This window comes from Patagioenas fasciata, chromosome 1, assembly GCF_037038585.1.
Source record: "Patagioenas fasciata isolate bPatFas1 chromosome 1, bPatFas1.hap1, whole genome shotgun sequence".
NCBI lineage: Eukaryota > Metazoa > Chordata > Aves > Columbiformes > Columbidae > Patagioenas > Patagioenas fasciata.
The window spans coordinates 5352789-5366634 of NC_092520.1; the positions used below are offsets into that span (position 1 = coordinate 5352789).

A 13846-nucleotide genomic window follows, 5' to 3' on the forward strand; every position below is an offset into this window, starting at 1 on the left:
CTCCCGTGTGAGGAAAGGCTGAGGGAGCTGGAGCTCTGGAGCTGGAGAAGAGGAGACTGAGGGGGGACCTCATTCATGTTTACAGATATATAAAGGGTGAGTGTCAGGAGGATGGAGCCAGGCTCTTCTCGGTGACAACCAATGACAGGACAAGAGGTAATGGGTTCAAACTGGAACACAAGAGGTTCCACTTAAATTTGAGAAGAAACTTCTTCATGGTGAGGGTGTCAGAGCCTGGCCCAGGCTGCCCAGGGAGGTTGTGGAGTCTCCTTCTCTGCAGACATTCAAACCCGCCTGGACACCTTCCTGTGGAACCTCAGCTGGGTGTTCCTGCTCCATGGGGGGATTGCACTGGGTGAGCTTTCCAGGTCCCTCCAACCCCTGACATTCTGGGATTCTGTGATACCTTCATGAACTGAACAAAAGCTAAAACCAAAACCAAAGAGAAAAACCCCAACTGAAAACACCATCCTCTCAGCTTCCCTTACTGAAATTAAATTTAACAAGAGCAAAACCACCTTGGGATTTAAGGAACAAGATAATAGTATTTCTGGTTTTGCTGCTGATTTCTGATGTCTTTTTTATCACTCTAAAACAATCACAATTGTTGTACAGTCATATTGCTTTGTTTTTCTTAAAAGACTCTGGAGAGACAGGCCAGAGGATGAAATTCTCCATTTATCCACAAAGCAGGTTTTAAAAAAATGACAAAACAAAACCCACAGAAAAGTACAACCCTTTCTCATCTCTTTGCTCTGGAATTCCATGTATTTGGTCTTTCTCAGACAGTCCAAGTTGTTGAATGTTATGGCAGGTACACGATATGGAAAAGTCTGGAGGCTTTCCTGCTGTTTTGTTAACACTGTGCCTACAACAATGGGACACTGAGGACTTGAAGTCTTTATAAATTAACAGTTTCAACAAATTTAAAGCTTTATCTAAATATGTGGTTTATAATCCTGTCCCAATTCTTCGATCCATCTATTTGTTCTACAAAGAAATCATGCAAACAATAGAGCGGTTTGAGATCTGTCATTTTATCTTCATGCCTTCATACCTGATAAAGGTCTGCATCATGATAATTAGGCTAAAAACACACACAAGCCTTGAAATTATCAAAGTTTTGCTCAGAACAAGTGATGTGACTCAAATAGGTCCAGGATTTCGCTATTAGGGGCTGTACATGGGTACTCCAATAGGAGTGAGACCCACTTGCGGAGACCTGGGATGCAGTGATCCCCCTTGCAGGGGTCAAAAAATCAGTTCACTGTCATTTTAAAGCTGAAATTTCACTTATGATACTAATATTGAAACTTCGTCATGCCAAAAAAACCAAACCAAACCAAAACCCTGAAAAAAAAACCCAAAACCCCAAACCTCAAGCAACAAAATCAGCTTTGGGACCAATCTAACTAAACTGATGCAGTTCTGTCTTTAAACTCCCTTATTTTAAAAAACAAAACAGAGTTACTGCCCTGCTATCAGTGAACTGATTTGCTAAATCAGTTTAAGGCAACTCAGTGCACTTTTTGAGAAATATATATTTCTATAGTGAATATGCCAAGTAATAAAGCCAGTGAGCTTTACGCAGTTATATCATAACCCCTGGAACAAGGTAAGTGTTTGCATGTGTGTTCCCATTTTTCCTTCAAACCATCGAAGATGGTCCCAATGACCCCTATGACTGTGCACTGGTATGGACTGGGAACACAGGCAGCCTCCTGGAATTCAGGAGAATACACTTTTTGCTGAAGAGCATGAATTTCTTATAGAAAATGTGACTCCATGACATGAAAGCTGCACTGTAAAGAAGATGATGAGAAGAGTCATGCGCTATTCAGAAAATTACTGAAAACTATCAAAACACAGAAACTACAAGAGCAATAATTCTTTAGGTGATTTTGAAAGTGCTTTACACATAGTATTTAATAAATGCTATACCAATCAGCGAGGAAGGCAAGTAAACATTATCTGCTTTTCCCAGGCTGGTTGGCTGGTTGGCTGGTCTAGGAAGGTTAAAAGGTGCATCTAATGCTACTGGCTAAATCAGTACTGAGACTAGGCTTAGAAATAAGGCATGTCCGACATCATTTTATGCCCTGACAGTTTTAGTTTGAATGCTATTAAAGACTTCAAGGTAATTTTTAGAAAACCTCAGCATTGAGGAAGTATTCTTTAAGAGAAGGGCTTTCACTTGTCCATTTATTACCTCCAGAGTATGGAGTTGAACGCACTGCTGAACCCATTGGCTTGAGAAAATATCTGCATGTGTCCCTCAGCCAATTTTGGAAGGTATTATTATTATTATTATTATTATAATTATTGAGACTCGGTACTGCAACTGGGCAATTTGTTCACTGTTGGTTGTGCACCAGACTTGCACAAGGTTTCTGCAGAAGCAGAGGGATTTGAGAGGATGGCAAAACAAGTGAAATCAGGAGAGCTGACACCACGCAGTCTGGGGTCAGACTGATCAGCTACCAACACAAATCCCAGCTTCAGGATGAATCCTGCTTGGTCACAGACTCCCTTGTTCGAGACAGCTGATCTCTGGCATTTTTATCATTTGGAGATGGGTATCTGTTGGGGCTGAGTCAGGAAGCCACAGCGCTGAAATGCCTAAAACTCGTTTAACTTCTGGAGGCTGGCAGCCTGTCCTGAGGAACGAGCAGTCCATGGAAGGTTGGTGGAGCACACTGATGCTCCAGCTAAATTGCTTTTGCCCTGGGTCTTCTGCTCACCTGGAGGTTGGTATGGACATACAGCCACAGATTCACAGAATCATAGAATAGTTTGGGTTGGAAGGGTCCTTCAAAGCTCATCCAGTGCCACCCCTGCCATGAGCAGGGACATCTTCACCCGGATCAGGTTGCTCAGAGCCCTGTCCCCGCTCATGGCAAGGGTGGCACTGGATAAGCTTTGAAGGTCCCTTTCAACCCAAACTATTCTGTAATAATATGATTATCCCTTTTATCATCCAGATTTTATTACCATGTCATCCTAGAGGTGGAGCATCACTGGGAAAGCCTCCAAGTCACCATCGGTGTTACCGTAGGTGCAAACTCTCCTGAGCGTGAACCAGGCAGCATTAAGTACATGTTGCTACCACATGTTCCTCTCATTCTTTATAATTCTATCGGTTTCTCTGGCCAAGTTAAACCTCTAATGAAAGCTGTGGATTGGAGAGGTGCTAAAATCCATAACTCCTCTCCCAAGTGCTAGTGGTTAGTAGTCAATACATAGACCATGTGCAGCTGGAATCCCTTATGTTTCATTTTTGTTCTTCAAAGAAAGGGAGCCAATTAGCACTGACAGACAAAAGATAAGATGAAAGACATACCCAATTTGCAATGCTTTTGTTTTGGTTGAGCGTGATTACTCAGATTTTAAGCACTCGCCTCTAACACAGCCTTAATCTTAATGGCTTCTTCCTAATCATTTCAACATGAATTAGCAAGAATAGAGCTGTTGGGAGCAGGAGACATCTTTTCTTTAGGTGCATGGGCAGTGCATTGCCCAGTTGTTGGCTAAAGGTTCTAGGTGATATTGCTAAAGTAATAACTACAAATAAGGATAGGATAGGATAGGATAGGATAGGATAGGATAGGATAGGATAGGATAGGATAGGATAGGATAGGATAGCACAGCATAGCATAGCATAGCACAGCATAGCATAGCATAGAACAGAATAGAATAGAATAGAATAGAATAGAATAGAATAGAATAGAATAGAATAGAATAATAGAATATTTCAGTTGGAAGGGATTTACAGTCATCATCTAGTCCAACTGCCTGACCACTTCAGCACTGATCAAAAGTTAAATCATGTTGTTAAGGGCATTGTCCAAATGCCTCTTAAACACTGACAGGCTTGGGGCATCAACCATCTCTCTAGGAAGGTTGTTCCAGTGTTTGACCATCCTCTTGGTAAAGAAATGCTTCCTCATGTCCAGTCTAAACCTCTCCTGATGCAGCTTTGAACCATCCTCTCTTCAGAAGGCTGCAGAAAGCAACACGGCTGTCCTTCATCCTCCTTTTCTCCAAGTTAGACAAGCCCAAAGTCCTCAGCTGCTTCTCACAGCAAACTCCTTCCAGCCCTGTCACCAGTTTTGTTGCCCTCCTCTGGATGACTTCAAGGACCTTCACATCCTTCTTAAAGTGTGGGGCCTAAAACTGCACCCAGGGCTCAAGTTGAGGCCGCACCAATGCTTGCAACAGTTCGGTATCACCAACGAACTTGCTAAAGGCACATTCAACTCATGCATTCATGTCATTGATAAATGCATCAAACAGGACTGGTCCCAGAATTGAACCCTGAGGAACACGGCTGGTGACCACTCGCCAGCCACATGTAGCTGCATAACAACAAACAATAATGCATCAACATCTTCAAAATGTATCAACAATAGATGCGCTCTTGGAAGGAGTTTCTGTTTAGTATTGATGGTAATAATCCTGTAACTGCTGCTTGGACACTATAAATCCTCTAAAGACATCCTACCTGCCGTCTTGTCTGCTGATTGTGTATCCGAAAAGAGGATTGTTGACAAAGCTGATGTTCACTCCAACCAGAGGGGTCCCATCTGCCGTCATCACCTGGCCGCGAATCACACAGGCGTGTCTGCAAGAAGGAGAAAAATAATAAGAAATAGTAAGTGTTTTGGACAATTTCAGGTTTTTCCTCTACTTCTGTGGCTGGGAATCCTATGGATTAGAAAGCCCAGGCCCTGATGTCCTGGAAAGCTGGGGACCATGCCAATGTGTCTTGATGGTGGGATTCTGCTCTTGAAGACTTTCTCAGGAGCAGTGTAAGAACACTCATTACCTAAGATGAGGTTCATATTTATCCTACTCTCGAAAAGCAACTGCTGCAGCATATATTTCATTAACTATGGACTTCTGTAGGGTTTGCAACATCACACTGAAATTTGCTATAACCAGGCTTCACAGTGTCTTGACAATATTGCCCTAATTAAGGGCAAAGCACATTCTAGAACCAAACAGAACAGAAACCCGCCAAGCACTTCATGGACATATTAAGGCACAAAAGCCACAGAAGGACCCTGACCAAGGCTTGGCGGCTCATTTCTTTCACACTTGGGAAAACCACAACAGATAATTCGCTAGGTGCAGATAGCTCCCCTGCAAATTGCTTGCGAAACTGAGCACGATAACAGGACAGGTTTTTTCTTCCCATTTTTTTCTTTCTATGTTTGGTAGATTGCATTATTTTATAGGCTACATCTATTCCAATCACTCTATGCTCTGTAATGCGCTCTTTTATCTAAGGATTTCAAGGATCTTTACAAACATTGATTAATACTGCAAGATGGGTATTTTACAGGGAGAGGAAATAAAGCACAGGGTGATTTTCAGTTGTGCAAGGTCAGTCAGAAAATCTGCAGTAAAGCCCAAGACAGATTTTCTAGGTTCTTCTTCCAAAGTCTGTTTCCAGACCTCTAAGTCATTACTACATCGCTACCTTAGGAGCTTCCCATAAAGACAAAGCATCACATGTCTGTGAGAGTGTCTGAACCCAATTTTTGGCTGAAGGTGACTATTTTTCTGAGCACCAACAGCAAATTGTGGTGTCAGTGTGCGAACGTGACCCAGTGAGTGATTGTCCTCACTGCTGTCCTGCTGGAGAGCAGAGATTGAAAGCCAATGCTCCTCCAGGTGCAGGACCAGATCTCAGCTCCAGTAAATCATCGCAGCTGCACTTGCCGTCTACCCACTGAGAAATGCTGCTCTACTGGTTCACCAAGGCAAAAGATGATATACACAATGTTTTGGAAATATGATTCCGTAAACACAGATCATCACAGAATCACTTTGGTTGGAAGAGACCCTCAGGATCATTGAGTTCAACAAAATATCAAGTTATTTTCTTACGGTCTGCCTAAAAATCTGATATTGTATAACGTAAGGACATAAAGTATAATTTCTATTTAATAATGGCTTCATTAGTTATAAATTCCACAGTACTGAAACCAGAGAGTTGTCAGGGAGTCTTGAACTTCTTGAACTCCTACTGATAACTCCTACTGATAAAAGTAGAGAATTCCAATATTAACAAAAATTCTCGAAGCGTTACCAGAATGTGTTGACAATCTAAAACGTGACCAGATTCACATACAATTTTGGAATGAGCCACAGGAAAATGAGATAATGGAAATGATTTTTCTGTCACTAGGTTTCCTCTGATATATCATCACCGACTTGTTAGGAGTCATGTAGGAAAAGACTTGGACGCAGCTTGGAACTAATAATATTAATACTTCTGTTGCTTCTCCTATTGAAGGTTCTAACTCAGCTTCCCACACAACAAACTCACAGCGATATTCCAGTACAGCACTATGCACACCACTCTCTAACACGCAGGCAAAGCAAACTCAAAGCATCACGATGCCATGGACTATGCTTGAAAAAATGTCAGTGCTAGGAATAACCCCACTGAAGTCAACAGACATCAGTTCATAGCGCAATTTTTGCACAAATTGAATGCGTCTGATCACATCTGAGCTAAGGGCAGAAGCCCGGCCTTCCCTTCCCAGATATTTCCATGAGCGCCTCCACCCTGTCCCGTCTCCTTTGCCATCCTTTAGAGAGGCCTGAGGAAGGGCTTGAAATTTTCTTCTCTCAGTTTCTCATCAAATGGCTCCACATTTTTTGGAAGGGTAGTAATCACTACAGACTGTTCCTTAAAGACAAGGAGCTTCTAGCTGCAGAACATGATGGACTCAGTATCCTGAATTACTGACAGTATGGTCGAGCCAACACTGGAACTATGAATGTTTTAAAATACTTGGAAGACACGATCATACATTTTTGTGGACACAAAAAGAATACTTCCACCTGTTGTTTCTCCCTTCCCAGAGTTAAAAGCAAAGGAAAAAAATACAACATGTTGCAGGTGTCTCTCCCGTTGTCCTACATAAAACACGTGTCCAAGCAGTTGCAAACTTCTCAGCAATATTACAAGCACATTGGCCTAGATCCTCAATTCATGTTAATGAGGGGGATGTGCTTTGTATCAGCAAACATCTGTTCCATTATTTATCACTGACAACAGTCCTCTCCTATGAGGATGAGCTGAGAGAGCTGGGGCTGTTCAGCCTGGAGCAGAGAAGGCTCCAGGGAGACCTTATTGGAGCCTTTCCATACTTAAAAGGGGTCTGTAAGAAAGATGGGGACAGACTTTTTAGTAGGGCGTGTTGTAGATAGGACAAGGCGTGATGGTTTTACACTCAAAGAGGGCAAATTCAGGCCAGACATGAGGAAGAAATTTTTTACAGTGAGGGTGGTGAGAGCCTGTCCCAGGTTGGCCAGAGAGGTGGTGGATGAACCATCCCTGGAGACATCCCAGGCCAGGCTGGACGGGGCTCTGAGCAACCTGAGCTGGTGAAGATGTCCCTGCTCATGGCAGGGGTGGCACTGGATGACCTTAGAAGGTCCTTTCAACTCAAACTATTCTATGATTCTATGATTCTATTGCTTCAATAATAAGCACCATTATAACATGGACACTGGAACAGGCTGTACAGAGATGCTGTGGAGTCTCCTTCCCTGCAGACATTCAAACCCGCCTGGACACCTTCCTGTGGAACCTCAGCTGGGTGTTCCTGCTCCATGGGGGGATTGCACTGGATGAGCTTTCCAGGTTCCTTCCAATCCCTCACATTCTGTGATTCTGTGACAAAGAGCTTCCTCTTACCTTGGCAGCTGTAACAAATGCATTTGAAATCCCATCTTCCAGGAGGAGATTCAGCTCCCATTCTAGACGATGCTTTGCACTGCTGGCTTCCAAATCTGTTAGCACATCTACTGGCTGACTAACCAGGACACTGCTGGCATCTCAGAGATGCAGCTCATCAGCAAGCCCAGCTGCATCCATCACCCTCCCCAGGACTACAACAATAGCTTTATTTACATGCAATAAAGAAAGATGTTCTCACAAAGGGGACATCTTTACGCAAGCACAGTGATAAAAAGAACCTGGAGCAACATGCAGAAATCTGAATTCAGTTAAAAGCAGGAGGGAGAGAAACTGGAGGAAAACCAAAGCTCGGGCTCTGCCTGACTGGAGTCTCAAATCTTCTCCTTCCCTGGGTAGCAAAATTTGCCCCACTTGGGAAGAACAGTTAATACAGTGTGTTGGGAGCAGCTGGCTCCTCTAGTGTCACCGTGTCCTTTCTGGAGGCAAGATCTACAACCCACCAGGCAGCGAGCCCCCCAGGAACCCGGTTAATGCTAATTTAGTCAGCTGTTTCCTTCAGAAGACCTTGGTCTAAATGCAATTACACTACAAACAAGCTAAGTGGTACTGCTAAGACGCTCTGTTAGGTCTCCCAATATATTTACATAAAATTATCTCTCATGTTAATAGAAGGGATGTATTGCACCAGTCGAGGCCTGCCAGTTCAGAGCGTTTTCTGCCGTTGAACGAAATTGAATTTCTCGTAGCTGGAGCCTCATCTTCCCCTTGAATTATTAACAGATTCCACCTATTGTCTCTGTTTTCCGGGGTTTTTGTTTGTTTGTTTCTCTCATTACTTTTACATCAGGCCCTATGGATACTTGTTTTACAATGAATAGCAATCTGTGTTATTTTCCTGTTTCATTAGACTTCTCCTTTTCCCTTTTTTTATTATTTTTTTTGAATTTGTCCATAAAGGCTTCCCTGAAACACCAAATCATTATCAAAATGCTATCTAGATGGTGCATCAGATGATTTTAAACCATCGCTTGGTGAAATCATTCTTTATTGCATACAAAATTAACTTAAGTCTTCTTGATAAGATATGGACCACGGTGGCAAAAAAGACAGGGGAGCACCAACATCTTGACTTTCCCATTGATAATCTATGAAGTTTGATAGGCAGTCAACAAAATCGAAGCGGACAAAACCAGTTTTAGAACAGAAGCCAGAAAAGTAAATTCCCCAAAAGCCATTGCACATGATGGGAGTACATTAAAGATTTGTCTTTAATACTGACTCTGATCCAATGTTTCATAACTTAGACATCGGCTCTTCCAACATTTCTTATTCATAGATGTTTTCTGCTGACACCGTGCTTGGCGCTGGGAAATAGACAAAAACACGGCTTCTGCTACACATTTTTCATTGGGAAAAGAAAATTCCATGCATGCTGAAGTCTTTTCAATAAATGTATATTCTTTCCTTGACTGAGGAGAGGCACCATTCACCCCAATGAATGTCTGCAGCTCCTCTAAGTATTTCCTCCATAATTCATCGTGCCATCTCCTTTAAAGGTTTCAGAGGTGTGGAGATGGTTATTGTGACTGCTTAACCATCCTCAGCCAAGTTATTAATATCATAACTATTCTAATTTGCCACTACAAACCTCTTCATCTCTTTGAACTTATTTACCACTTTAATATTTTATTTAAATATTTAAATATAGGATATATGCAGGATATATATGGGATGAAACAGCAACAGAGCACCATGGAGTGCAAATCTAGAAAGTTATTGCTTGTTGATAAGCTTATTATTAATAAAATTAGGTGATCTTAGTTTTATTTCTTCCTCTGCTACAGACTGTGTGACACTGGTCACGCTGACCAGTCTGGACGTGTCTTTGTAATTGTAGTAATCTGCTAATCCCTTGCATAGGGATTTTTACATCCTGATGGCACTTCACCTGTGACACGCTCAGGCACCTTCCTGGTAAGTGCCTATAAATACAGTCATTTGTTACAAACATGGTCTCCCGGCTTCAGCTGCTCTGACCTTTTTGCTTGATAATAACACAGGAGGCAACAAAATGTACCTTGTCCATTTTGGGTTGAAAGCACCTGTCTCACGTTAAACAACCTCAGGGCAGACGACTACTTGGAGAGATAGGAAAATTGGTAAAAGCCAGGTAAAAGCTAAGGGCATCATGATCAAACACAGGGACACAGAGACAACGCCTGAGCTGACAGATGAAGGACAAAAGAAGAGGAGGAAACAGCTGAACATACAGACCTTCAAGTTCATTGCTTGTGGCAGCATTTCCCTCAAAAGCAGTCTGTAAAAAAACCCTGTCCCTTGTCTCTTAACTGTGCAGAAAAAAACTCCTGACAGTCTTGAACTGAGACAAACCCTGTCTGGCTTCTTCAGTCCGGTTTAGCTGTAGGAAGAGCTTAAACTGGAAACCCACCTATGGATCTTAGCTGCCATAAGAGAATCACAGAACAGTTTGAGTTCGAAGGGACCTTCACAGCTCATCCAGTGCCACCCCTGCCATGAGCAGGGACATCTTCACCAGCTCAGGTTGCTCAGAGCCCTGTCCAGCCTGGCCTGGGATGTCTCCAGGGATGGTTCATCCACCACCTCTCTGGCCAACCTGGGACAGGGTCTCATCACCCTCATTGTAAAAAATGTCCTCCTCATGTCTGGTCTGAATGTCCCCTCTTTTAATTTAAAACCATCACTCCTTGTCCTATCACAACAGGCCCTGCTCAAAAGTCTGTCCTCATCTTTCTTGTCAGCCCCTTTTAAGTCTGGAAAGGCTGCACTAAGGTCTCCTTGGATCTTCTCTTCTCCAGCTGAACACCCCAACCCTCTCAGGCCAGGCCAGTATTTTTTCACCCTCATCTGAACTAAGGAATTAAGATTAGAAAAAAGAAGGGAAAAGATCCATCTTAGGGCTCCTTGCCAAGCAAGAAAGGCACACTTACATGAAAAAAGTGGAAATTAAAGAGTAGTCATGCAAATACACCCCTCCACACCACTGAAAAGGTTTGGCCCATGTTGGGCAGCTGGGATACAAGTATTGATTATGCGGAGCAGACAAGCTCGCTAATAAGGGAAGCACCAGAATGCCAGTGTCAACCTGACAAAGGACTAAACGTGCTGACATTCAACCAGGTCCCAAATGGGGATTTGCTACAGTGGCACTAACAGACGTGGTTTGCAACAGATCCTGCCACTCAACTTTCTGAGTAGCTGATGCAGTGGCAGACCCAGGAGAAAAAGAACATACGATGAAGAGCAAAGTTTGTAAGAGCTCTGACCAGGTTCAATACAAGAAAGTCAATTCTAAGTTGTTTGCAGCAAAAACCAGCATGTGCTCTGTTTGTTTAACCTACTCAGTGAAGCTATTTATAAGGTCGCATCACTGAAGGGTCAGGAGATGCTGATGGTTCTTTAAGTGTGTATGGTCCTTAACTGTTAACCTTTTGCAAGGAACCTTCTGCAGTCTTTTAGATATTCTACAAAACACACATTAAAGGCAACTGAATGAAACGCTTCAATGAAAACCCATTACTTACACTGTCCTAAGGAGGACAGGGAGGAAAGCAACACTTTTACAAATGTGGCTAATGAAGTCGGTGTTTGAAGAACAGAGGAAAGCGCTTATTAATCAGATTTTTATTCTTGTTGTCTCTTTAGAGTCCAAATTCACAGTATCAAAACAGCGGGTCGCCTTCATCTGAAAATCCAGACACATGGTGTGAACTGTGGGGTTGTCCTGTGCAGGGACAGGAGTTGGACTCCATGATCCTTGTGGGTCCCTTCCAACCCAGGGCATTCTGTGATTCTGTGATATTTTCAGTATTCACAAGTGGCATTGATTTTGTGACCAGCTGTTGCCCAGTTTCTCAGGTTCTGGGTGCATGCGTCTGCATTCTGTGCTGTGAAGTCTTACAAGCTGGTAGCTCTCAAAAACCTCCTTTGGTGTTGTCATGTTAGCAATATTAGTGACTGGTAGTTGCAACTCCTCCAAAAGGAAAATAAAGCATCTTTATTGCATGTTTACTAACAAAATATAGCATCAAGGACTACCTAGCACATCTAGGAAACCCATGATCAAATGATCTTTGTTCAGAAAGCAATTCCCTGAAGGACTCAAGCCCTTATTGCTTTGAAAACTTCTCCCAAGCTTTGAACCTTATTCACCTCCTCGATGTGCGTCTTTATGAAAGCGCAATCTTCCTCGTGATCTGCCGAGCAATCTGGCCACTGTTGGAAAGAGACATCGCTTCTGCCATCCAAAGCACCTCGGGTCTCTGTGCCTCATTGACTCACTATTTTTGCATCCCAGGGTGTCTCAGTTGAGCTGTAATGGGGAGGATGAGGGATGCAGGAAGGCTGCTCATCAAACGCGAAATAAAGAGGAAAAGGCACTGATGCCGGTCTTTGAAATTACAAAACTGGTTCCAACTATGCCATTTAAACGCAACTATTTCAGAACTGAGTTTTATAGGAAATGCAATGCATAATAAAGTTGGATTGTGCTTTACTTTTTAAAGTGAAGAATTCTTTTATTCACAATGTCACTAAGTAATGCTTTAAAAGCTGATGATGCCTTTACTCCAATACAACAAAAAAACCCCCACTTTACTGCTTTGCACAAGATCTCAAAGAAACACTCCTATTTTTTTTAGGTCTGTAAAGCCCAAGTCAGGCATTCATCAGCTTGTAAAGTGTAAGATAACTTTTCCACCTAATACTGAATTACACCCATTTCAGAATTTTTCAGAAGTGATCCTGTAACCATTATTTCTATGAGAGGTAAAGACTTTATGGTGCAATAACTTTCAGAGATGAATAATGTATTCATGTCAAGTCTTCACAAAAAAATGTCTGCAGAACTTAGCAGTTCTGTACTACTGTAGTATTTCACGTCTGGTATTTATTTTGTAAGCTGTGGCCACATATTCAGCTCTGCAGAAGACCCAAAATAAAAGCAAGTCCTTCCATTGAACTTGAGTCACCACGAAAGCGAAACTGAGCAGGACAGAAGGAAAAATACACTATTTCCAGGTTAATTATAAAATGAGCTCTCTTTTTGATGATCATAGGGAAAGTTCTTTAACTACATATAAGCTGTCTGATAGTTCTGCAATGATTTAAAGGAATCAGGAAAAAATAAAAGGTTCAATAAAAGAGATCAGATTTTATGACTGGGCTCTTAAACTGCTTTTTTAAAAGTAGGAGGTTTTAACCAATTTAGCAAGTAAATGTCACACTCAAAGGGCAGACTCATCCTGATATATTGCAATGGTTGAAATACATGTACCCAGCTGCTATTATCTGCCCCAAAGCCGACGTGGCAAGGGAGAACTTCACCCCACCAGTACAAAGCCAACAGGACCAGCTCACACCAGTTTCCCCAGCAGTTCTAAGTGGGAAAGGAGATTTTGGACAGATCTGGTCGAGGGGTGATCGAGCTCTTCAGCCCGGTCTGGGGTCAGAAAATCTCTGCAGAAGTGACACAGCAAAGAGCCGGGGACAGAAAACTCCATTGTTTTTGCAGAACAAACGTGTTAGGGGTCCCCACCAGAATCACTACAACGGTGAACGGGTATTTAATTAGAAGAAGCCTTATGGAGTAATGAAATAATCAAATCTCTCCATTGAACAGGATACGCAGTTTCTAGTGCAATGATATTATTATTAGTGGTGTTATATTGAATACAGCTACTGACCGAGCTCAGAGTTATCACATCAGACATGTCCACCAACAACTAATGTAAAACAATGTCCATGTGGGCTGCTCTTGTTGTACCTTGAATATTGAATTAATATTGATCAAGTATCTACACACAAATCCAAGAGAATACACCAGCATCCACTCATACTTTAAACTCCTAAAACCAAATTTGCACATCAGCACTGGCGTAATTTGAGGGGTACTTAACTAATTAGGGGTTTTGCTTTTCTGCTTGGGAGTTCTGAAGGCTCGAGGTTTGCTTTCTGCGCATCCCAAGAGCTCCAAGGTCCGTAGGTATCACCTGAGACCTTTTAGTTCCACGCACAGGATGGTGCAACATTAATATCGGCTGCCTTGTCTGATCCTGGAAGCACGCCCAAATCTAGGAAGATCCTACTCAA

At 42.5% G+C, this 13846-nt stretch overlaps 1 protein-coding gene across 12 annotated transcripts in view; it reads right to left on the reverse strand.

The window, feature by feature from the left end:
- TENM4 (teneurin transmembrane protein 4) overlaps positions 1–13846 on the reverse strand; it is a 1673798-nt gene that overhangs the window by 82487 nt on the left and 1577465 nt on the right. For all 12 annotated transcript variants that reach the window (XM_071817725.1, XM_071817645.1, XM_071817681.1 and 9 more), the window contains one exon: positions 4502–4621. In XM_071817725.1, the coding sequence (XP_071673826.1) occupies positions 4502–4621 (120 nt within the window). The remainder of the gene's footprint in view (positions 1–4501; positions 4622–13846) is intronic.